The sequence below is a fragment of the Sminthopsis crassicaudata genome, chromosome 5 (genome assembly GCF_048593235.1).
Source record: "Sminthopsis crassicaudata isolate SCR6 chromosome 5, ASM4859323v1, whole genome shotgun sequence".
Lineage (NCBI taxonomy): Eukaryota > Metazoa > Chordata > Mammalia > Dasyuromorphia > Dasyuridae > Sminthopsis > Sminthopsis crassicaudata.
In genome coordinates, this window is record NC_133621.1 from 192,957,542 (window position 1) to 192,984,049 (window position 26,508).

At 34.4% G+C, this 26,508-nt stretch overlaps 1 protein-coding gene across 3 annotated transcripts in view; it reads left to right on the top strand.

Moving 5' to 3' along the window:
- The window catches only part of FERRY3 (FERRY endosomal RAB5 effector complex subunit 3), an 86,163-nt gene extending 64,518 nt beyond the window's left edge, over positions 1-21,645 (top strand). For 2 of the 3 annotated variants that reach the window (XM_074269228.1, XM_074269227.1), the window contains exons 10-14: positions 2,886-2,960; positions 5,697-5,899; positions 19,761-19,818; positions 20,100-20,167; positions 20,996-21,645. In XM_074269228.1, the coding sequence (XP_074125329.1) occupies positions 2,886-2,960; positions 5,697-5,899; positions 19,761-19,818; positions 20,100-20,167; positions 20,996-21,088 (497 nt within the window). In that variant the 3' untranslated portion in view covers positions 21,089-21,645. Of the gene's footprint in view, positions 1-2,885; positions 2,961-5,696; positions 5,900-6,448; positions 6,683-19,760; positions 19,819-20,099; positions 20,168-20,995 lie in introns of those variants that run through there. The other variant, XM_074269229.1, reaches the window with a different exon arrangement.
- Positions 21,646-26,508: the final 4,863 nt, after the last annotated feature.

Genomic DNA, 26,508 nt, shown 5'->3' on the forward strand with positions numbered 1-26,508 from the left:
TAAATTCATGCCAAGGTAGACACAAACTCCCTTGGCCAAAAATGTTAAGTGTAAATGTTGCTTTTAAACACTTTTGATACATGAATGTCACATGTCTCAGGTATACTTGCCTTTCTTTCTTTTTACATATTATGCATTATTATAGTATTATATGCTTTAGGCATAGAATTGCAGTAATTACTCTGATCTGCATGTAATCCCAGTAATTTATTACTGTCTATAAAATTACTTAGTAGATAAGCAGAATGCTTAGTAAATTATAAAACTTAATCCACTGAATCTGCTTCCAAGTATAAAATATTTTTATGGTTATAGTTTTTTAAGGAATCACAAGTAAAAATAAATTTTTCTACTTTTTTACTTCATGGATGGTCTTCATTTGCATTTCTAATATAAATCAGAGCAGTGATATTCATGTTCACCTAGTTAATATAACTAACTTCTCTCACTCTATATTCTTCATCTGTAAAATGAGCCATTTGGGCTAAATGAGCTCCAAATCCTATGAAAACCTTATAATTTAAGTGACTTGCCACAAATGACAAGTAGCAAAATCAGGGTTGAAATCCAAGTCTTCTGACTTGATTGATGAATTCCTACCATAGTACATATCAAATGGCACCTCTTCTAAGAAGCTCCCTTTTATTCTTCTAGTTAACAATCTACTCTGACCTGGATCTTCACATATAATTGAGTATTTATTACAATTGAAATTTTTCTCATTTATCAAGAACCTAAAAGGTAAACTAATTAAGCAGTCTTGGGCTTGCTGTGGGCACACTGTGAAACATGTTTCAGGACAGAGCCAACTACATGAAGAAAATGAAAGAGAATTATCTACCACAAATCTGACTAACATTCCCTAATACAGGTTTTCCTCTTCTCCATATATCCTCTTGTTTTACTTATATACATTGTAGAAATGATAAGGATATGAAGATTGGGGCCTCTACAGGTGTGGAAGAGTTTGAGAGAATTTTGACTATGTTGACAAGACTGCATATGTGCCGCAAATGACAGGAAGTTTGCAAACCACAGGCAGTGCATGTACATCATGATGTTATTTTGTTCTTGTTCAAGCGACTACTTTTGTGGTTTGAGTGAGTCAGTAAAACAAGTAGGGTTATAAAAGTCCACTTTCCTAAAGGAACCCCACATGTTGTTACAGAAAAGTCTTTTAAAAATACTCTCATGGATAGATTTGACATAGATAGACCTATGTTTTCAGAATAGCACTTTGGAAGCTGTGTTTCAGATGGCCTGATGGGTTGTGTTTTCAAAAGAAGTAAAGAAATTAGGAAGAGGGATGAGTTTGGGAGAGATATGAATTATTTTTGGACTTTTAATTTTAGATTCTTATAGGATATGCAATAGGAAATAATTGGTAGACAATTATTAATACAAAATTTTCAGGAGAAAAAGTAGTACTGGATAGATACATCTGGAAGTTATCTGCATAGAAATGATTGTTTTATCTACTGATCTCACTGAGAAAAAAGAGTGTTGAGAGAAAAGAGACCCAAAGAGAGAGCCATAGAGTATATAAAGAACACAGGGTATAGATAATGATTTAGCAAAGGAAACTGAAGAGGAATACTCAGTAGAAGAACTAAGAGAGATCAGTTCCATGAAAGTACAAAGAAGCATTATCTCAAAGAAGGAATACTCAGCAATATCAAGTGCTTCAGAGGTCAAAGTTGAGAACTGAGAAAGAGCCATTGAATTTGGTAATTAAGAGATCATCAGTAACTTAAAGGGAATAATGAGGTTAGAACCTACATTATAAGATGTTGCAAAATGAGTACAAGGAGAGATAAGAATAGACAACAAACATGATTTTTTTCTAGGCATTTGGTTATGTATGAGAAAATAAAGAGGACAGTAACTTAATAGAATCATAGGTTCAGATGAAGGATATTTTCTTTTAAGAATGGGGAGACTTAAACAACTTTACAGGTAACCCCAAAGGAGCCAGTAGAGAGAAAGAGAGATAAGTAATCAGTTTTATTTTTACTTCACAAATGCATATTTTCAAATATATGAATGGCAAAATATATGATAGACAAAACCATAGGATCATGGATCTAGTGCTAGAAGGACTCTCAGAGGTACCTGATCCAACTTCCTGATTTTAAAGATGAAAAACAAGGATAATATATCTCCTTCTCCTCTCAACCCAAATGTCTTAATTCCTTTCAAAAACAATCATAGATTACAGACAGTCTTGGGGATATCTAGGCTTAGTGGAAGTTGCATTGGGCTCAAATAAAGAAAGAATAAACAAATAAACAAAAGGAATAGGTAGAAGAAACAGAAGAATAAAGTCCCCAGAAACCAAAGGAGGAGAAAGTGTGTGAGAAGAAGGTAGTCGAGAGAGGTCAGGGAAGAAGAAGACTGAGATGCAGGAGTTAAGTGTATTTTGTTGGCATTTGAGAGGGCAAAATGACAGGATTAAAAGATGGACACAGGAGATTGGGAAGTGATGGAAAAATTAAGAGGCTACATTTTAGAAGTGAATAGGATAATAGATTTAAAGCTCACAAGGACCTTAGGATTTCTTAAGTTTGTCCTCTTTTATTTACAAAGGAGACTGAGGCCCCAGAGGGGTGTCAGAACTAGAATTCAAAACCAGAGCTTCTGATTCCTGGTCAGCTTTTCACTACATCGTGCACTTCCTGTGATCTTGAGCAAGTTTTGTCACTTCTGGAGTCTGTTTCTTCTTCTGAAATAGATAACTGGGCTACATAGATCTCATGTTATATAGCTTTAACACATATCCACTCATGCACGTGATGTCTTAGACTCTTTAAAAAAAAAAAAAAAAGACTATATAAATACAACATATTGATTGTAATAGTGAGGATATTTTCCCATTCTATGTACAGATTCAGGAAACCGGAATGGAGGAAATGATGATAAGACTAAGAATATTGAACGAAACTATTCAAATATTTTACCTGGTGAGTATTATTATTACATTATTACATTTAATTGCATTGAAATAATAGATTTGAAATATAGCTTTTTTATACTATAATTTAGGGACTATCAGTCAAAATATCTTGGTTTAAGTAACAACTTCACAGAAAAATATGCTAGTTCTGTCATTTAGTTGTATAGGTATTATCATTTTCAACTTAAGATTTCCTTTTTATTCATTGTTTTTTTAGTTTCTCAGAAAGATGAGCAAAGAAATATTTACTCTTTCTGATATAGACAGGAGAATTGAACTTCTAGAACATGAGTCATCTGATTTAGAATCTGTTTTATTTTCATTTCCCAACAGATTATCTTACTTCCCCTTCTTTCATTTCCTGTAGTGTTCTTGGATGTTTATTCATCCTTTTACCAACTGGAAATTTAGAGTCTCTTATTTCTCAACCCTGGCTTAACTCACTTGATCTCAGCTACAGTGTGCTACAATTTTCTCATTTATAAAATTTTACCAGCAAGGCCTTATTAAGCATTTTGTGATTGGAAAAAAATTTTATTGAATTGTGAACTTGATAATATTCAAATATCACAAGGCCAATATGGTAGTAATAGAATTTTAGAAAAAGAAACTAGAGACCATCTAGTTGAGTGTTCACTAATCCAAAATAGGACAGGCAAAATGCTTAAATTCTTTACTATAGACTATTCTATCCTTTGTACCCTCAGTGACTTAAAGGTTATAGACAAGAATTAGAAAGAAAAGAGGTGGGGGCAGGAAAACAAGATGCCTGGGTAGGGAGGGAGAGATAATTTCTAAAAGTTAATAGATTTTAATAAGTCAGGATCCTTTAGTAATAAATTTTATAAGATAGTGAAAATTTAATGTTTAAATTTTAAAAATTTAAAATTTAAAAATTTAAAACCTAGATTTAAAAATCTGATCTAGTTTGACCCTTTCCCCACTCCCTTATTTATTAACAAATGAAGAAATTAACGCCCAGATTCTCTATGATAGTGCTAGAGTTTATAATGAGACCAGTCTCCTGAAGGCTTTTCCTTAGTTTCATTACAGTCACCTCTTAAAAGTAGATTTTTCTGCATGTCAATCATATTACATTTTAATGTTCTCTTCTTGACAGTCTAGCTGGTTAACTTGTGGTTGTTAGGCTTCAAATTTCCTTCCACCTTCAGATCTGGTACCTTGGTGGATAATGTTAGAAGCAGCATTACATCATCTCATGCTGTTTCCTCTACCTTGTGGAACAGGAAGCTATCTTTCATTCCATCTAAAAATACCTTCATTGAGACAACGTTCATCATATTCCTTTCCATCAGCTCCAAAATTAAAATCATCCATATTTTGTGGCTTTCTTAAATTGTGCCACTCTTGTTATCTGTTCCGGAGGTACTGACGTCTGAGATTTTTTTTGTTGTTTTTAACTTTACTCTTTTGTTGTATCAGTTTACTCCCTTGAATTCCTTGCCCTTTTTGGGCAAAACTTGTTAGTTAAATGGCTGTTATTGCTTTTGAACCAGGGCATTATTGTCGGTCCATATTATGGAAAAGCATATTATAAACTATTAAATGATATCTTAGCTCATAGTAAATCAGTCCCAAGGGGACTGTGCTTTCATATTATAAGATTTCATATTTGAAAAGAATTTATTGATGAAAACTATCAATATCTTATATTTCTATGTGTTCCCCTATATTACTTAAATGGTATTTTGCATGTAGTAGGAACCCAATGAATGTTTAATTTAATATTGACAGGTAAGTTGTTCCTATTTTATTGAAAAAGAAAATGAGACTAATAGAGAAGTTCCTTATATCGCCCATGTCAGAAACAGTACTGGAACAAACATTATCTACAATTGATTCTAGAATCTTTTAAGTCATTTTGCCTTTCAGGTAGACTTTGGCTGTTGTTTGACCTGCAGGTGTAAGTTAGCAAAAAATATGATAGCCTTTGAATGCATTAGTTAAGTAGAATGAAGCTTGTTGAGAAACTACATTGTTTCAGTCATTCCACTAGAGCTGTGGGGGGCCATCTATGTCATGAATAACATTTTCAGAGTGATGTAATGTTTATAGCATGTTTTTCTTGGAACAAATTATTATTTGTATTTTGCAGATCAGTAAACCAGGGCAGAGAGAGGTTAAATGATTTGCCATGGGCCATACAAGTACTAAGTATTAGATCTATGACTTGGACTTAAGTCTTCCGATTTGAAAAGAAAGGTTATTTAACTCTGCTACCCCAGTGTCCAAATGAACTGAATGAGCCCAAATTATAAATGTCATATTAGAATTCCTCACTATGCTTTCTTCTTTGTTGATATTTTCTCTTTTCCCTTCACCTTATTTCCTTCTGTTCCTTTTTGGTTTTCTTCATAGCGTCTTTTTTTCTTTCTATTTTACCTTTGTCTCAGGTCGACAGTGATATCTTTGAATATTTCTTATGTCCATTGAGGATATTTAGGGCTAAAAATTGTTGTATATCTCTTAGAGTGTCAGAAATGTAGATTTGCTAAACAGAATCCTAGGAACCTAGAAAAAAAAATAAATCCAATTAGTGATGTTGCTAAGAGTTCATAGCATTTTGACTTCCCATTGAAACCTACACCACACATGATTTAATAATATTGATTCAACAATAGCATTTCATAACTTACTGGTTATATCTATTAGTCCGTTACATTGGATGTAATTTGGACTGATATGTTCATTTGAAAAACATAGTGATTTTTCTTGTTTTCAGGAGAATTTTATATTACCCGGCACTCCAATCTCTCTGAAATCCATGTAGCTTTCCATCTCTGTGTGGATGATAATGTGAGATCTGGTAACATCACAGCTCGTGATCCTGCCATAATGGGCCTCCGAAATATTCTAAAAGTTTGCTGCACTCATGACATCACAACAATTAGTATTCCTCTCTTGCTGGTACATGATATGTCAGAGGTAAGCTGGTAAAAAATTATCATGACTGCACACATATATAACAAACTGCATTATTGATAGTGTTGGACTGTGACACAAAATTCAAAATGTGAATAATTTAGAAATGTGAATAATTTAGAATCATTTCTATTTAACTTTGAAATAGATTAGATGATTTCTTTTTTCCCCCTTTTTCTTTGTTTTTAGTAATAGCAGACTTACTTTCTGAATTATTTCACTTCTTATTTAAATTAGCTTATATTATCTCAGTACACACACAAATTGGTGGTGGGAGATCTGTAACTCAAGCCTGGCAAGTAACTTAAGCTTTCAGTGCCTCAGTCCAGTCTCTAAGACTATAAATATTGGGGCAGCTGCTAATGGGCATTGTTGACAATAGGAGTTTCTATACTAACATGATCCCCCATACTAATGAAATCACAGATCTTAAACCAAAAGCATACTGTATACAGAATTACTATTGTGGATCCTGTCTTCTCCAGGATGGTAGTTAGGTCCATTATCTATCCTGGATTTATCATGGGTTCCAACATTCTTTATCTTTTTCAGTTTCTGAAGATTTTGGATTCCAGCTCTTTAACTACTTCATCCTGTCTCTCCCCCTTAGTTTTAGGTGGAAGTGAGGGAGAGAGGGAAGGAAAAAAAGGAAAGAAGGAAATCCTACATCTGATTGGTTGGAAATTGGGAGAAGAAAATGTGTTTATTAATAAATATGAAAATTTTGTGTCAATGCTACTTTTTACAATAGTGTGAAAAAAGAAAGAGCAATTTTTTAAAAGAAAATTATAAAACTTGACCTGTTTAAGAATCGTCATTATATAGTTTTTACATGGGACATAATTTGAAACAGATTGCTGCTATATTAGGGATAGTACACTGCTAGTGACTGGACTTAAGACTCAAGAGAGACTCCACTTTAAATCCAGCCTCGGGCATTTACCAGAGCTATGACTGAGCAGTTATTTAACCTTTTAGTCTCAGTTTCCTGTCTATAAACTAAAACTAATAGGACCTATTTCCCAAATTTGCTGTGTGGTTCAGATGAGATCATTTATTTAGGTTCTACATAAGCATTATTATTATATAAATGTAAAGGATTATTAGTACTGTTCAATATATTTTTAAGTGACTTGTACCACCTAGTCCTTTGATCTTTTAACCAGATTTCATTAACCTTTCCTTTTTATCACTTTTGCACCCAAACCATACAAAGCAAAGATATCAGTTTAGGTCAGGTTACAGATTTATTTTTCATAGTTCTCTTCTCCCTTCCCCCCATTTTTTCCCACATAATTCCTTTATGAAATCTCACTTCCAGCAATGAAATCCTCAATTACTCAATTTTCAATGAACTTGTTGCCATTTTTGAATTACAGCCACTCATCCATCTATAAGAGTATTTGGAGAATAAAGTAACAAAGAAAGTTTATGATGAATGATGGTCACAAGGAAACATACAAACATTTCTGCAGCTGTGGTCCTGGTTAACCCAGTTTATAAAAATGGTTATATGTAGGTGGAAAACAACCTCAAAAACAATGTTTCCAAAAGTCACTCAGTTCAGATTAACTTCCAGACATCTGATACTGTTAGCATTCCCTCTCCCACAATGGGTTACAAAAGTTGCATGTTTTAAATTAGGACAGCCAGCTGCAGAACATTAAACTGGTTTCCAAAGCATTCAATTTAATTCACATAAGTATATTGAGCCTTGATTCTATTCTCCAGTTGTATTTAAAACTCCCATCCAGGTCATGAAGTTTATCCTTCAAACCTAAAAATCAGTCAAATGACTATAAAGGTAATTGTAGTTAGCTTCCTATGGAAAGCTCCTAAATCGCTTTACAGATTGCAGTAATACTGATATACAGAGATGAAAAATAACCAAACCCAGATTTTCTCCTTCATATCATAATAATTTTTGTCTATCAGAAATAGCAATTTCATATTTTTCCACCTTAAAAATAAGGGTGAATATTGAATATAGATCCACTATTGCTGTGGATCCAGACCTGGGTCTGGGACTAAATTCTGTCCTATATAACATAAACAGCTGTGAATTGCCATGTTCTGTGTCTTAGGGTAAAGTATTGGATGAAATTGACTGTATCAAAAATAAAAAAGCAGTACATAGAAAAAAAGGAAAAGGAAAGAAAATATATATTTATTTAATCAAATCAAACATTTGTCCCCAAGAAGAAAAATAAGCTATCAGTTTTGGCTCTTTGATCTGAGAATTCTGTTACATATAATCATTGGTATCAGCTTTAAATTTATAGGAAATAGGAGATGGAACCAGTAGTCAAAACTGCTGAGGTGCTATTACCGGTTTATCATTAGGTGGTTGAGTAATTTTATCACTCCGATGTCCACTCAGGCAACAAACATTTATTAAGTGCCTGCTTAATAAAGAAATATTGTCTATAGCACTTGGGAAAAGATTGGGAGCTGCCTAGATTTTGAGTCTAGGTGATTAGGAAGTTTGTGGTACCCTCAGCACTAAAAAAGAAGTTAGGAAGAGGGAAAGGTTTGGGAGGAAAGATAAACAGTTCACTTTTAGACATAGTGAATTATCTATTTCAAGTTGTCCAATAGATAACTTAGAAATGCAGGTCTAGAGGTAAAAAGAGAATTCAAGGCTAAACAAACAGATCTGAAAATCATCTGTATGAAGCAAGAGAATCTTTGTAACCAGCCCCCCCACAATGTGGTAGTGAGATTGAATGGAAACAGTGTTTCAATAAATTAGCAAGAGTGCTTGAGGAATGTAAGATGGCAACAGAAATTCTCGAGACCATCCATATTCTGAATGATCAGCTAAAAGAATCATTGGAAGGTTCAATTTATGCAGTATGCCAGGAAACACTAAAATCACTTGTAAATTGAAACCTTTTTTCCCCATGAAGATCCAACATTACTTTAATTAGAAGAGCCAATCTAGGTGACAGAAAGGAGTCTAAATCATGCCCATTGAGCATTTGTCCTGTATAATTAAGATCACTAGTAAGGTTTAACCTGAAGTCATCATGCTTGAAGGCTGCAGACTGCTCACCAGGCACCTATGGCATGCTGACAATGCCTCATCCTCCAGGCTCTTTCCAAGGGACATTTCCCCAGTCCATCTTGTGTGTTTTCTTTCCCAAGGACACTTGTAGGACAAACATGTTTAAAAAGAAATTCAAGTCTAGAGCACATAAGGAAATCAAATAATGAAAGATAGTAGCCATCATAGAGTAGAAAGAACCCTGGAGATAAAGTCAGAGGATTGGGTTCAAATTCTGTCTTTCTTGCTCTGTGGCTTTGGCCATGATATTGCCCCCTCTGGATTTGGATTCTATCTCAAAAATGAAAACATCAGACTAGATGGCCCCCAAACTCTCTTCCCTTTGGTGCTATTCTAAATGAAGTCTGATCTGGAAAGTTCCAGGAGACTTGAAATAGACAAACATCCCGATTTTCCAAAAGGAAAAGCATGTGGATTCCACAGACTGAATCAATCAGTGAGTCTGACATTTATCCTTGGTAACAGCTCTAAAAGGGGATTAAGAGCTTAGAAATTGAGCACTTAAAAAGAAATCATTGAGCAGCAGGAATCACCAGGTCATCTTAAACTTAACCTCATTCACTTTTTTAATGGAGTTACCAGATTAGGCCTCCAGACTTTTCTGGCCTCTAGGAGGAGTAGCTTATGGCAGCAGTGATAGCTTGATGGGCTCTTGCATCTCCCTCAAGGCAGTCTTTCCCTCTCTCAGAAAGTACAGGAAAGGTCTTCACCTCTCAGACAAAGAATTGTGGCTCCCATCCCCAGCCCAAAAGGAGGGCCACACTTAGAGCAAACCCAACCTTCTTTAGCCTCAGCTCTCAGTCAAAGCAATTGATTGTCAAGCAGTGCTCAATAAGCCTTGAAAAGGGATCCATAGCTCCTATGCAGTCAGAGTACAATGAATAATGTGTACTTCAATTAATTTTTCTTGCCTCTTAGGGAAAAAACACCGAGGCAGGAGAGACCTGGCAAATTTGGCTCATGGATTGGTTAGCTTGACCGTTTGTCTTTTTCCTTTTTATTTCTTGTTTCAGGAAATGAGTCAGTAGAGGAGTGAGGGGACATATATTTAGAAATGAAGGTGATAGATAAATATTTCAAAAAAATTTTAACTTAATTTTAAAGAAATATATCAAAATTATTTTTTAAAACGAGAACAATGCTTTCAGAGGCAGAGAAGATACACATGAATTTGTAAGCTCCCTTCTTCCCTCATTACCAATTAGTTAAATCAGCCTCAAAAATAACGCTGGACTGATAAAAACCACAAAGATTAGAAGCACAACTTACCAGCTGAAGAGAATCTGGAATTTCAACCGAAAAGGTCGGTTCCGAGGGGAGGAAAAAAAAAGACCAGCACAGACAAGGTTAGGTGCTAGCACACTATGCCGATCGGGCTGGGGAGAACTCTGGGATCAGAGAAGCCACCTCTGAGATAGAGGAATCTGACACAAGCTGTTAGCTCTTCTCTGCTTATAACACAGCAGTTCAGAAGAGAAATCAAGCCACTTTTAAAATATAGAATATAAAGATCTTAGAACCACCCCAATCCGGAAGTGACCTAATAGATCTCGGCAGGGCTGTGCAGAGGCCTTCTGCCGCCTAGGGCTTCTCCTTGGGATAGTTGAGAGCCTGAACAGCTGGGACACAGCCCGAGGCAGCCTGTAATCCACATAGTGTGGGGATCAGCCTGAGGCAGTGGAATTCTAGCAGCAGTAGAACTCCTAGAGAAGCAGAACCTTTGAAGTAGGGACCTTGGTTTCCAGGCAGACACTTCTGGTTTAAGCGCAGGGGCTTTTCATGTAAGCTGCTGATATCCATAGCCCCACGGGAGGCATTGGCTGGGATTTGTGAGGCTTTCGCTGTTCAGCCTTAAACCTCAGGGCAGTCGCTAGGCCACACAATGGGGTCCTTCACTGGGCACTCCTCATAGCGCAGCCATGCTAACCACCTCTGAGGAATTTCCAGGGAGGGGAGAGGGGAACTCTCTCCCAGAGCTCTCTCTTAGCTCAAGCACAGGATTGTTGCATTCTACCTCCAGTCTGGGAGGAAGCTGGTAAATAAATAAATAAACTTCTTATCCCAAGGGCAAACCCCAACAGATTTTTAACAATGAGTAAGAAGCTGAAGAGAACGATTGACACCTTCTACACAGCGAAAGAGTGGGTATCCAACCCCAAGGAAGCTAACACCAGACAGTCTCCAGATAACACCCTAAAGGGGAATGATACCTGCTCTCCATCACATAACTCTCTCCTAGAAGAGACTATTAAAAAGTTAAGAGAGTTTGAAGAAAAATGGGGAAAGGAAAGAGAAGCTATGATAGAGAATAACAATGTCCTGAAATTTGAGTTGGAAAAAAATAAAGAATTCATAGGAGGTGCAGGGAAACAAAATTTGTGAATTAGAAAAGGTTTAAAAATCACAGGAAAGTAGGATTTCTGAATTGGAAAAGATAAAAAATTCTCAAGAAAGTAGGATTTCTGAATTGGAAAAAGAAAATAACTCACTAAAAAAAAATTAGTGAAATGGAAAAAAAATTCAACAGAGCAAAATAATTCATTTAAAAACTTAATTGGGCATATACAAAAAGAACTAAAAAATGTGAATGAGGAAAATAACTCATTAAAAATCAGGACGGAACAAATAGAAATGAATGATTCATTAAGAAATCAAGAATCAGTCAAACAAAAAAAAATGAAAAGCTGGAGAATAACATCAAATACTTACTGGGAAAATCTATAGATCTGGAAAATAGATCTAGGAGAGATAATCTGAGGATCATTGGACTTCCTGAAAATTATGATCAAAAAAAGAGCCTAGATTCTATTTTACAGGAAATCATAAAAGAGAACTGTCCAGAGATAATAGAAACAGAAGGGAAAATAGGCATTGAAAGAATTCATCGAACATCTTCTGGAAAAGACCCTAAAAAAAGAACTCCACAGAACATTGTGGCTAAGCTGCAGAACTACCAAACTAAGGAAAAAATATTGCAAGCAGCGAGTTAAAAGCAATTCAAATATCAAGGTGCCACAATAAGGATCATGCAAGATCTGGCTGCCTCCACATTAAGGGATCAAAGGGCCTGGAACCTGATATTCCAAAAGGCAAAAGAACAAGGACTGCCACCAAGAATAAACTACCCAGCTAAGTTTAGCATTTTCCATGGAAGAAGATGGTCATTTAATGAAACAGAGAAATTCCATTTGTTTCTAAGAGGAAAAACAGACTTAAACAAAAAATTTGATCTACATCCACAAGACTGAAGAGAAGCAGAAAAAGGTAAAAATAACTCTTGAGAACTATATCTCTGTTGTGGATATACAGAAAGTCTGCATGGATAATTTGATTTTACTGATATAATATTTAAAAAACAGAAGTAGTAAAGGGAAGGGGATAGTATCAGAAAAAGGGGAAGGAGTGAAAAAAGAGGGAAACTACATCCCAGGAAGAGGCATAGAAAATCTACCACATCTGAGGGAATTTAGAGAGGGAGAGAAACATTGTGTGAATCTTACTCTCATCAGAGTAGGCTCAAAGAGTAAATAATTGACATATTTGTTTTTCAGAGAATCCTCTCTCACTTCATTAAAAGGGGGGGAAAGGAAAAGGAATAAGGGAAGGGTACAAGAAAGGGGAAGGGACTTAAAAGGAGGGGGGAGGGATACTAAAAAGGGAGGGCTGGACGTCACAAGTGGGGTCTATAAATTAAATATTGGGGAAGGGGTTTGGGGGGTCAAGGGATTTAAAAAAAGCATAATCTGGGGATAATATGATGGCAGGAAATACAGAATTAGTAATTTTAACTGTAAATATGAATGGGATGAACTCTCCCATTAAACGGAAGCGGATAGCAGACTGGATCAAAAATCAGAACCCTACAATATGTTGTTTACAGGAAACATACTTAAAGCAGGGAGATACATACAGAGTAAAGGTAAAAGGTCGGAACAGAATCTATTATGCTTCAGGTAAAGCCAAAAAAGCAGGGGTTCCATCCTTATCTCAGATCAAGCAAAAGCAGAAATTGATCTAATTAAAAGAGATAAGGAAGGAAACTATATCCTGCTAAAAGGTAGCATAAATAATGAAGTCATATTAATACTAAACATATATGCACCAAGTGGTATAGCATCTAACTTCCTAAAGGAAAAGTTAAGAGAGTTGCAAGAAGAAATAGACAGCAAAACTATAATAGTGGGAGATCTCAACCTTGCACTCTCAGAATTAGACAAATCAAACTACAAAACAAATAAGAAAGAAATTAAAAAGGTAAATAGAACATTAGAAAAACTAGGTATAATAGACCTTTGGAGAAGACTGAAAGGATAGAAAGGAGTATACTTTCTTCTCAGCAGTTCATGGAACCTATACAAAAATTGACCATATATTAGGACATAAAGATCTCAAAATTAAATTCAGGAAGGCAGAAATAATAAATGCCTTCTTCTCAGATCACAATGCAATAAAAACTACATTCAATAAAAAGTTAGGGGTAAATAGACCAAAAAGTAATTGGAAACTGAATAATATCATCTTAAAGAATGACTGGAGAAATAATTTGCTGTTACATTATAGAAACAATAATTTCACCCAAGATAATGACAACGATGAGACATCATACCAAAATTTGTGGGATGCAGCTAAAGCAGTAATAATGGGAAATTTTATATCTTTAGAGCCTTATTTGAACAAAATAGAGAAAGGGAAGATTAATGAATTGGGCCTGCAACTTAAAAGGCTAGAAAAAGACCAAATTAAAAACCCCCAACCAAAAACTAAACTTGAAATACTAAAATTAAAAGGAGAAACAATAATATTGAAAGTAAAAAAAATCTATTGAATTAATAAATAAAACCAAGAGTTGGTTTTATGAAAAAGCCAATAAAATAGATAAACCTTTGGTAAATCTAATCAGAAAAAGGAAAGAGGAAAATCAAATTGTTAGTCTTACAAATGAAAAGGGGAATCTTTCCACCAATGAAGAGGAAATTAGAGAAATAATGAGTTACTTTGCCTCAAAGGACAAAAAAGGGTACAACTATAGCAATCTAGTGTTTGACAAACCCAAAGATACCAACATTTGGGATAAAAATTCATTATTTGAAAAAAAACTGTTGGGAAAACTGGAAATTAGTAAGACAGAAATTAGATATGGATCCACACTTAACACCATATATCAAGATAAGATCAAAATGGGTCCATGATTTAGGCATAAAGAATGAGATCATAAATAGATTAGAGGAACAGAGAATAGTCTACCTCTCAGACCTGTGGAGGAGGAAGGAATTTATGACCAGAGGAGAACTAGAGATCATTATTGATCACAAAATAGAAGATTTTGATTATATCAAACTAAAAAGTTTCTGTACAAACAATACTAATGCAAACAAGATTAGAAGGGAAGTAACAAATTGGGAAAATATTTTTACAGTTAAAGGTTCTGATAAAGGTCTCATTTTCAAAATATATAGAGAACTGACCCTAATTTATAAGAAATCAAACCATTCTCCAATTGATAAATGGTCAAAGGATATGAACAGACAATTCTCAGATGATGAAATTGAAACTATATCCACTCATATGAAAGAGGCTTTCAAATCACTACTGAGCAGAGAAATGCAAATTAAGACAACTCTGAGATATCACTACACACCTGTCAGATTGGCTAAGATGACAGGAACAAATAATGATGAATGTTGGAGGAGATGTAGGAAAACTGGGACACTAATACATTGTTGGTGGAGTTGTGAAAGAATCCAGCCATTCTGAAAAAAAGAAAACTCAGGAAAAAAATTAAGAAGTTGGGGGCAGCTAAGTGTCGCAGTGGGTAGAGCACCAGCCCTGAATTCAAGAGACCCGAGTTCAAATCTGGTCTCAGACACTTAACACTTCCTAGCGCTGTGACCTTGGGCAAGTCACTTAACCCTAGCCTCAGGAGAAAAAAAAAAAAGAAAACTCAGGAAGAATCCGGTCATTCTGGAGAGCAATTTGGAACTATTCCCAAAAAGTTATCAAACTGTGTATACCCTTTGATCCAGCAGTGCTACTATTGGGCTTATATCCCAAAGAAATACTAAAGAGGGGAAAGAGACCTGTATGTACCAAAATGTTTGTGGCAGCTCTTTTCATAGTGGCTAGAAACTGGAAGATGAATGGATGCCCATCAATTGGAGAATGGTTGGGTAAATTATGGTATATGAAGGTTATGGAATATTATTGCTCTGTAAGAAATGACCACCAGGATGAATTCAGAGAGGTTTGGAGAGACTTACCTGAACTGATGCTGAGTGAAATGAGCAGGACCAGGAGATCACTATACACTTCAACAACAATGCTGTATGAAGATGTATTCTGATGGAAGTGGATATCTTCAACATAAAGAAGATCCAACTCACTTCCAGCTGATCAATGATGGGCAGAAACAACTACACCCAGAGAAGGAACACTGGGAAGTGAATGTAAAGTGTTAGCACTACTGTCTACCCAGGTTACTTATACCTTTGGAATCCAATTCTTAATGTGCAACAAGAAAATTGGATTTACACACATCTAGGTTATACTGTAACACATGTAAAATGTATGGGATTGCCTGTCATCTAGCGGAGGGAGTAGAGGGAAGGAGGGGAAAATTTGGAAAAGTGAATACAAGGGATAATGTTATAAAAAAAAATTACTCATGCAAAAAAAATGCAAAAAATAAAATAAAATGAGAATAAGTTCTAGGAGTTTTTGTGTACTGTAGGCTTTATATAAGTCAATAATATGCTATGGCAAAAAAAATGTTATTACAATCTTAGTCTGTTTAATTAGAGGTACAATAAGAAAAATTTTATATAAACTAAAATGTTTATAGGAGTCTTTTTGTGGTAGCAAATAACTGGAAACAAAGTAGCTGGCTAAACAAATTGTAGTGCATAAACTTAATGAAATATTAATGTGTCATAAGATACAACACCTTTCCTGGATCACTGTCTTGTCATGGCAGAGGGGCCAGCATAAGTCAGTGAAGATTACCCCAAACAGACAAGTCGTAGTAAAGAGTTGTGATAAATGGTGGAAACTGGAAAAGGAAATTGCACACTACTCCACTATGTTTGCCAAAAAAAAACCTCATGGATTAGAATGTTATGGGCCACAGGGCTATGGAGAGTCAGGACACAAGGCACTAACAACGACAATAAAGAACTTGGAGAAATATGGGAAGATTTATATTACCTGATGAATGGATAAGAAGAGGAACAGGAAGACATTATATTAATCTATGTAAGTGGAAAGAGGGAAAAACCAGGAACTGAATATTGTATAATTGTAATGATCTAATTTAATCCAAGGGAAGGGAAATGTAATTCCCACCCACTTATAATTGTTTTGGTGGTATTATATTGTTTATACTTTAGAGACAATTGCTATTATTTTTGCTAAACTGCTATTTTGTCCTCCTCTTAAAATTTTTTGATTACAGTGTCTGAGCAGAGACTCAAATGTCATTAATAAAAAGATTTAAAATGCTTTTAGAGAGTGTTCTGAGCTACAGAGGCAATAATCCCTCTGTGATCTGTCTTGATCAAACTTCATTTGGAGAATCGCATTCAGTTCTAAACACCACCTTCAACAAAAACATTAGTAAGCTAGAGAGCTCCCACAAAAATAACAATAATGGAAAACTTTGAGGTCATGCCAGAGACTGCTTGAAGTAACTGGGTGTGCTTAGCCTGAAGAAGAGAAGACTTAGGGAGCTTGATAAGTGTCTTTAGGTGTTGAAAGATTGTCATCTAAAAGGGAATTAAACTTTTTCTGCTAGGCTCAGAGGATAGAAGAAATTTGTGTGTGAAATTTGCAAAGAAAGCATATTTAATCTTGACATTAGGAAAAAAAACTTAGGTGGGCTACATCGATAGGTAGTATATTCTCTTTCATTACTGGTTTTCAAAAGCCAAATAATCACTATTTGGTAAATTATAATTGAACTAGAGGGGCTGGAAGGTTTCTTTCAATTCTGTTATGATATGATTTTATAATATTTAACAAATATAACCATGCATTTTCATAAAGGGAATTTTTTAAGGCTGGTTCTTTTGTTTGTTTTCCTGCTGGTATATATATATATATACACATATCAAGTCAAATACTTTCTTATAATCAACAAACACATCAAGATCTGGTATTCTCTATATCTTTCAATCCATTGACTGAAGATATGGTATGGTAAAAAGAATTATAAAGTCTGCCCTATTCTCTTTTTTAATTTTCATCAGAGTCTTCATCTTTTTCATGAAACTTTTCTAGAGATGAAAAAGTAATATGGGTTGCTAATTAATAGTTACTTTTCAATTACCTTTTTAGAGTAATTATATCCATTTTTTCCCCTGCCCTTGAATATCTTCCCCTCTTCAAAATTGATTCTCTCAATACTGTCAAATCCAGCATGGATGGATTTCTTCTGTGTCCTCGATCTGATCCAGCTACTTTTCCTATCTTGAAATCTTTTAGAGGCAATTCTTTTTCTTCAAATAGCAGTAAAGTTTAGTCTAAATGTAGTATCATTGATGATTAAAATAATTTGTTATAGAAATATTAATAGGTCTGTTTGTTCTTCCAATTTCAGCTATATATACTTTTGGAATGGCCAGAGTTATTTGCGTCTCACATGAAACTTTCTGCCAACTCATTTTTCCTCTACCACTCTCAGCTGTTTTATTAATCAATCTAGCCTACAATTTTAAACCATCCTCCTTTCTAAGATTTTGCAAATGAGTTTATATCTTTTCTTGGCATCTTGACCACAAGTCTTTGCTTGGCAAGGAGGTCAAGTGTTCACTGACCCTTGTGGTTTCTGGACACTTTTTGCTTCCTCATTATGGCAACTCTTTAACACTGGTAAAGCTTCAACACAGTAACTCCTTTAAAAGCTCCACAGTTGTTTCTTTGTGTATAATGCCCTAGAACCCTATATATACTATTGTAATTTCACATCTCTAACTAATGTAGCTTAGAGGTACTATATGTAGTATGTCCCAAAAATTTTAGTGCAGTTTTAGACTAATAAAGTTTTTAAGCTTAAATCTGCATTAAATTTTTGAGTTTCTATATTATGTGTAGGTGGAAAAGTTTATGGAAAATACGTAATGCTTCTTAAAGTATGCATGCATAGGTATTTGTTAGATGTTAAATTAGAATAGCTATTAACTTGAAATTATAGGGGTACATTAGTACCCTCAGATTCTAAAAGTATAAGATGAAAACTATGAGAAAGTTGGGTAGAACCTGGAAATATTTTAGACCCTCTATAAAAAGGCTAAAAGGTCTAGGATCCTTTTAGGTGGAAGAAATATCCATATTAATAAAGTCATGGATTTTTAAAAGCATCAAAGTAACTATCAATTTGAGAATTAAATGAAATGCAGTTTTCCCCATATCTGAGAAAAGGGGGGAAATACTGAAGGATAGGGGGAAAACTATTAAAGAAATTATCCAAAAAAGGCCCTTGAAGGCATTCAATGAGATTCTTTTTATCACTAAATAGACCTAAAAGAAGGGGCTAGAGAAAGGATTTACATGAAATAATTCTTGCCTTTTAAGAAATTCTAAACAGTTGAGTCTTAATTATACATAGCAATATTATAGATTAGTAGAATAGATAATCATCTTGTATCTGGGGGTGTCTGCCCCCCCCAGTTTGGCCAGTGTTAGAAGCTAAAGATAGACATGGTTAGGAAATCAAGCTTAGAATGAAAGAGCAAGTTAGTCTGGGAACCATGGCATGAGACTTAGGATGAGGGAAGAGATGAAGGGGGAAAAGGTGGAATCTGGCCTGACCTGCCAGGAAAATTCATCTTATAGAATCTGCTTCAAGAGACCAGGCAGAGAAGAGAGAAGTGCCAGGGGAGAATAAGAGCTGCTACTTTCTAATGAAGCTGGATCACTGATCTCCAAAACCCAGGGACAAGAAATATCTTCCTAGGAACTTGTGATGGTGAGGTAGGCTTGCCTGAAGGCGACTGGAGTTGGAGGCAGCAGGAAAGAAGTCCCTTTTTAACCCCATGCTGAAATTTGGGAAAGCAAAGGCTTCTGAAGCCTATACAGAGTAGTACTAAGTCTAGATAAATTGAGAAAAAGTTTTAATGAAATAAGGAGAAGTTAAGGGTCCTGTAGTGATAAAGAATAAAACTAAAACAAAAGAGGCTTGGGAAACTAAATTATTAACCTTTTCACCTGTATTCTCCTTGACTTCTCTAACTGTATGCATCCTCCTAGTACTTTAAGTACTTAAGTCCCTTAAGTATCACTAAGGTATTGAGGAATACCAGGTGAAGAAGTGAGGAAACCTTGGTCATGCTTCCCTGTAGATGATCTGATCCTTTAGTACCTAAAAAAAAAGTAGGGAGACCCAATGAGAGAGTGGAACCTGAAAGGGATAACTGAGACCTATACAGACAAGGCCTCTTGCATGCTACCTTACCTTGTACCACCACAACAGAAATAGAATATGGTAGGGGACAAAGAAAAGCATTCTGGGATTCACTGGCCGCAGTTGTCAACAAAGGGCATGATATACCTAGGGTTAATCAAGTGTTGATTTCATTTTTAATAGGTCATGGTGAAAATTGGATATACTGTTAAATGTATTGGGGTTTTTCCCCTCTCTCTGTTGATCTGTTTTAAGGGAAAATTCAATGGTAAGATAGCAAGGAGAAGGTTATGCTTGAAAATGAACATAATGTAAAAATAAAACACAGCAATAGAAAAATTAAGAGGAAAATAATGAACACTACTGATGAAACTTTTCTATTTTTTATTTTGTTTTGTTTTCAGGAAATGACCATACCATGGTGCTTAAGGAGAGCAGAACTTGTGTTCAAATGTGTAAAAGGTTAGTGTTTCTTAAAGAAAATTCACATGGCTAACTATTTGTCTTTATAAATTGTTGGCAAATAGGCTAGCCCAAATTGAGAAAAAGTTTTAGTGAAATAAGGAGAAGTTAAGTGTCCTGTAGTGATAAAGAATAAGACTAAAACAAAAGAGGCTTGGGAAACTAAATTATTAACCTTTTCACCTGTATTCTCCTTGACTTCTCTAACTGTATGTATCCTCCTAGTACTTTAAGTACTAAGTGTTCTTAGTTTAGCAAAACTTTCACTTGTTTTATTTCAGGTTTCATGATGGAAATGGCTTCTTGGGATGGAGGGATTTCTAGGACTGTACAGTTCCTGGTACCACAGGTATGTTAATTAAGTCAGACTGACCCTACTCCAAGTCCCTTGCTCTGGCAAAGCACATTCTAGGTATAATTTAGACATACTCTTAGTAACTTTTATTCCTGTAGTAGAAAGTTGAATGCAGAAAAATGATTTAAGAGAACCCAGAATCAATCTCACACTTAAGCATAATTTTTTCTTTCAAAAAAAAAATTCTTAATTTTTATTGATATAACTTTTTATACCTTCATTTCCAAGTATCTCCCTTCCTTTTCTTCTGCTCATCTAGTCATCCTTTGTAATAAAGATTTTAAAAGATAGAAAAGGAAGAGAAGCAGTTCAACAAAATTTATTAACATCCCACCTAATCTTATAATAACCTATAATATTCCATTCTCAGTTTCCCGTCTCTGAAAAGAAGGGAGAAAGGAGGTGCATTTTTTTATCTTTTTTTGGACAGGTTTACTTATTATTGATAGTGTTCATTTTCCTTTTTTTAAATTTTTTTTAACCTCATTGCCATTATGTGTATTGTTTTCCTGGTTGTGCTTATTATTTTACTCTGTATCACTTTATGTAAGTCTTTCTTGTATAGTTTTCCATTCTAGTTTTCTCTCTAGACTTTGGCACATATTTAGTAACAATACTACTTATTAAATAGCTCTTTAGCAATTACTTTGTATTACCATATTTATTGACAGTAAATATCACAACATTTATTTTCAAAGAATTAAATATCTCAGCATGTTTTTAAGCTACCATTGAAAGATAAGTTTCATATTATTCAATGTTTTAATTTTAAAAGATATGGTCTTATAACAGATGTGAAGACTTTTTCCTTGCCTTTTACAGAGTATTTCTGAAGAAATGTTCTACCAGTTGAGTAACATGCTCCCGCAAATCTTCAGAGTGTCATCCACACTCACTTTGACATCTAAGCACTAAATATTTCTTGGCCAACAAGTTATAAAAGTGGATGATTAAATGTTTTGTCATTGAAGGATGTTGGAATTATCTCAGAGTGTATTTACTTAGATGATTAAAGTCATATGTCATAATGTAAGATGTATATGTTAAGTTTGTCAAATGGTTATTTGCTACATGAAATGATGTTTAATCTTTAATTCAGAACATAATATTTAAAAATCATCTCCTATGACCAGTCCCTTAAGCACCTTAATGAGACCAGTTATTAAATGTAGAATATCTGTGTATTCCACATTTTGCTTTCATCACTTGAAAAGTCTTATTTGTTAAACATGGACCCTTCAAGTAGAAAGTTAGCTGCATCTTGATTTTTTTGTTTTTTTGTTTTTTTTGTCGTTTTTTAAGGAGGGTTGTTAGAAGACCTAACATTTCATGACCTTGGAAAGATATTAATTAAATCTTAAAATAATGAAACATTTAAATGTCAATCATGTGCAAGACTTAACTGAAAATGAAATGTTCTTTATACAGTACTTATCAAGTAAAAATGAAAATAAACTGAAATATAAGCAGCAGAGTCTGTGTGAAAATTCTTAGTGGAAATGATAATTGTTATTTAATTGTATCAAAAAATATTTATTTGTAATCACCCAAAGTGTATAAACACTGCTAAGTGATCCAAATTAAAAACAAGTCAGACAGTCCCTTCTCTCAAGGAAGTTACATCCTCTTGGGGGGAGATTCTATATAAACACCTGTATATCCAAAAAACATATCGAATAGGTACAAGGTAACCTTAAAAGGAAAAGGAATAGAGGTTGAGGTGACTAGGAGAGGCCTTTTGCAGGCCTACAGCATATGAGCTTCATAGAGGCAAGCAGGAAGAGCATTCTGGGTATGGAACATAGTCACTACAAAGTCAGATTTGAGGAATGAAACATCATGTTTGAACAACAGCAAGTAAGTTATTATGACTGGACTGTAGGGAAGTAATGTGTGCTGGAAACAGAAAAATAGAAGGGGATCAAGTTGAGAAGAATTAAGAATGCCCGACTGAGGAGTTTCTATGTTATCTTTTAGATCAGAGGGAGCCCCTGGAATTATGGGAATTTTATTGGGGAAGTGGTGACATGGTTAGCCCGAGACTAGAGAACAGCATCTTTGTGACTCTGTGGAGGGTGGACTGGAATAAGAAAAGACTTGAAGCAAGAGGACCAATTAAAATTTTTTTTAATTTAAATATGCAATAAAATGAATATTTTCATATTCAAAATAAATCTTAGGAAAAAGGATTATATGTAAAATTTTAAATCTTGTGTACAGCTTGTTTTTCCTTTCATATATAAAATAAGTTAAATATATAACATTAAAAATATATTTCCTCTATCCTTCCTGTTCTGTGCATTTTAAAAAAATACTTCAATGAGTTTCTTTCATTTTTGGGGGAGGCAATTAGGGTTAAGTGCCTTGCCCAGGATCACACAGCTAGGAAGTGTTAAATGTCTGAGGCAGTATTTGAACTTGAGTCCTCCTGACTTCAGGGCTGGTGTTCTATCTTCTGCACTATGTAGCTTTAAAAAAAATTGGTAAGCCCAACTTAGTCCTGTCTTTCCTGCCTCCCCCATTGGGAAAAGAAAAAAAAAAAACTAAAACTAAAATAAACCCACCTAACAAATGTGTATAACCATGTAATATAAGTTCCCATATTAGCCATATCCAAAGATGTATAGTTTAATAATTTTTTGAGCATTGTTCCAAATCGCCCTCCAGAATGGCTGGATGTATTCACAATTCCACCAACAATACATCAGTGTCCAAATTTCCCCACATCCCCTCCAACATTCAGCATTATCTTTTCCTGTCATCCTAGCCAATCTGAGAGGTGTGTAATGGTATCTCAGAGTTGTCTTAATTTGCATTTCTTTGATTAATAATGACTTGGAGCATCTTTTCATGTGGATAGAAATAATTTCAATTACTTCATCTGAAAATTGTCTGTTCATATACTTTGATCACTTATCAATTGGAGAATGGCTTGATTTCTTATAAATTAGAGTCAATTTTCTATATATTTTGGAAATGAGGCTTTTATCAGAACTTTTGACTGTAAAAATGTTTTCCCAGTGTATTGCTTCCTTTCTAATCTTGTTTGCATTGATTTTGTTTGTACAAAAGTTTTGCAGTTTGATATAATCAAAATTTTCTGGTTTGTAATCAATAATGATCTCTAGTTCTTCTTTGGTTATAAATTTCTTCCTCCTCCACAGGTCTGAGAGGTAAACTATCCTATGTCCTTCTAATTTATTTGTAATCTCATTCTTTATACCTAGATCATGAACCCATTTTGACCTTATCTTGGTATACAGTATTAAGTGTGGGGCAATGCCTAGTTTCTGCCATACTAATTTCCAATTTTCCCAGCAGTTTTTGTCAAACAGTGAGTTCTTATCCCAAAAGCTGGGGTCTTTGGGTTTATCAAACACTAGATTATTAAGGTTATTGACTATTTTGTCCTTTGAGCCTAATCTATTCCACTGATCAATTAGTCTATTAGCCAATATCAAATGGTTTTTATGACCACTCTTTTATAATATAGTCTGGTACAGCTAGGTCACCTTCATTTGATTTTTTTTTTCATTAGTTCCCCTGAAAGTCTTGACCTTTTGTTCTTCCAGATGAATTTTGTTGTTATTTTTTCTAGTTCATTAAAATAGTTTCTTGGGAGTCTGATTGATATAGCACTAAATAAATAGATTAATTTAGAGAGTATTGTCATCTTTATTATATTCGCTCAACCTATCCAAGAGCATTTAATATTCTTCCAATTGGTTAGATCTGATTTAATTTGTGTGGAAAGCTTTTTGTAGTTTTTCTCATATAGTTCTGACTTTCCCTTGGCAGATAGATTCCTAAATATTTTATACATAATCGGCAGTTATTTTAAATGGAATTTCTCTTTGTAACTGTTGGATTTTGTTAGTGATATATAAGAATGCTGATGACTTATGTGGGTTTATTTGTATCCTGCAACTTTGCTAAAGGTGTGGATTATTTCTAATAGCTTTTTAGTAGAATCTCTGGGGTTCTCTAAATATACTATCATATCATTTGCAAAGAGTGATAATTTGGTTTCCTCAGTACCTGCTCTAATTCCTTTAATCTCTTTTTCAACTCTTACTGCTGAGGCTAGCATTTCTAATACAATATTGAATAATAATGGTGATAGTAGGCAACCTTGTTTCACTCCTGATCTTACTGGGAAAGGTTCCAGCTTATCCCCATTACATATGATGTTTACTGATGATTTTAAATATACGCTCCTGACTATTTTAAGGAAAAGTACATTTATTCCTATACTCTCAAGTGTTTTATTAGGAATGGATGTTGGATTTTATCAAATTTTTTTTTCTGTATCTATTGAGATGATCATGTGGTTTTTGTTAATTTTGTTATTGATATAGTCAATTATGCTAATAATTTTCCTAAAATTGAACCAGCCCTGCATTCCTGGTATAAATCCTACTTGGTCAGGTGTATTATCCTGGGTATGATTTTCTGTAATCTTTTTGCTAATAGTTTATTTAAGATTTTAGCATTATTTTTCATTAGGAAGATTGGTCTATAATTTTCTTTCTCTGTTTTCAACCTATCTGGTTTAGGTATCAGTACCATGTCTGTGTCATAAAAGGAATTTGGTAGAAGCCCTTTTTTCCCTATTTTTTCAAATAGTTTATATAACATTGGAGTTAATTGTTCTTTAAATGTTTGGTAGAATTCACATGTAAAACCATCCGGTCCTGGGATTTTTTCTTAGGGAGTTGATTAATAGCTTGTTCTATTTCTTTTTCTAAAATGGGACTATTTAAGCAATTTACTTCCTTCTCTGTTAATTTGGGAAGCCTATATTTTTGAAAGTAGTCATCCATTTCACTTAGATTGTCAAATTTATTGGCATAAAGTTGAGCAAAATAACTCCTAATTATTGCTCTAATTTCCTTTTCATTGGTGGAAAATTGTCTCTCTTCATTTTTAAGACTAACAATTTGATTTTCTTCTTTCCTTTTTTTAATCAGATTTACTAAGGGTTTATCTATTTTATTGGTTTCTTCATAAAACCAACTCTTAGTTTTATTTATTAATTCAATAGTTTCTTTTTACTTTCAATTTTATCAATTTCTCCTTTTGATTTTAGAATTTCAAGTTTAATATTTGATTAGGGGTTTTTAATTTGGTCTTTTTCTAGATTTTTAAGTTGCAAACCCAATTCATTGATCTTCTCCTTCTCTATTTTATTCAAGTAAGCCTCTAATGATATAAAATTTCCCCTTATTACTGCTTTGGCTCCTGCAGTCTACTTTCAAGCTTTCAGTTTAGCATACTAAAGAAGAACTTATGGATGAGACTAAGCTTTACTAGTTTATTCAGTAGTCTAGTAGATGATGATTGATTGGCAATTTAATATAAATCAACCTGAAAAAGTGATTCCCAATAGGATTTTCATGGTTAGCAACCTTGTGACAATCAGATCATTTATATTTGTAAAATAAATTTCTTTTTCATGTTTTTGCTTCCCCTCTGCCTATTCCCCTTTCTTCCCCTATTGCATTTTTAAACTTTGCTTATATTCAGCTTTCTGCTTTCCAGCTTTCTGCTACTTTCTCCTTTTCTATTTACCATTGGATACTCTTTGTTTCCTTCTGCCTTTTTTACTTCTCACTCTATTCCATTGCTTTCACTGCCTTTTCCTGCCTTCCACTTTTGGGTGCCAACTACAGCTTTTTCATCTACCTCCCACAAATAATTCACTACATTTATAACAGATGTACTAGGAGAAGTGAGCACATTAAATACTCTTGATCAGAAGACAAATATAAAAATACAACAAACTTCCTTTCATTTTGCTTTTCTTCTCATTTTCCTTTTCATTTCAATCAAATGAAAAAATAACTTCACCATTATTCTCCAACCCCTCTTAATTCTTGTCTTCCCTCTGTTGATAATTTCCTATTTATCCTCTATATAGCTTGCTTTGTTTATATTTGTTTATTGTCTTCCTTGTTATATTGTAAGCTTCTTGAGGTCAGGAACTGTCTTTCGACTCTTTTTGTATACATAGTGCACAGTGCCTGGCACATAATAGGCACTTAATAAACATTTATTTATCGACCAAGTGATATAACAGGTTAAGTACTTTTGAAAACTTTAAAGTGTTAAATAAATGCTAACTGTCATTATTATTGGTATGTATGGGGTATTTGGACTCTGGTTTGAGGGCTGCCACATGACTCAGCCAACTTTGATGTCCCCCTGATTCACACAACTCTCACCTGTGACTCCCAGAAGCTGTAACATGCATTAGTGGGTTAGAGTTAGTGTGAAGACTTTCCCTGGAGCAATGGATGGTAAGAACAGTGCATTCCAATGATTATGAAGCTGGA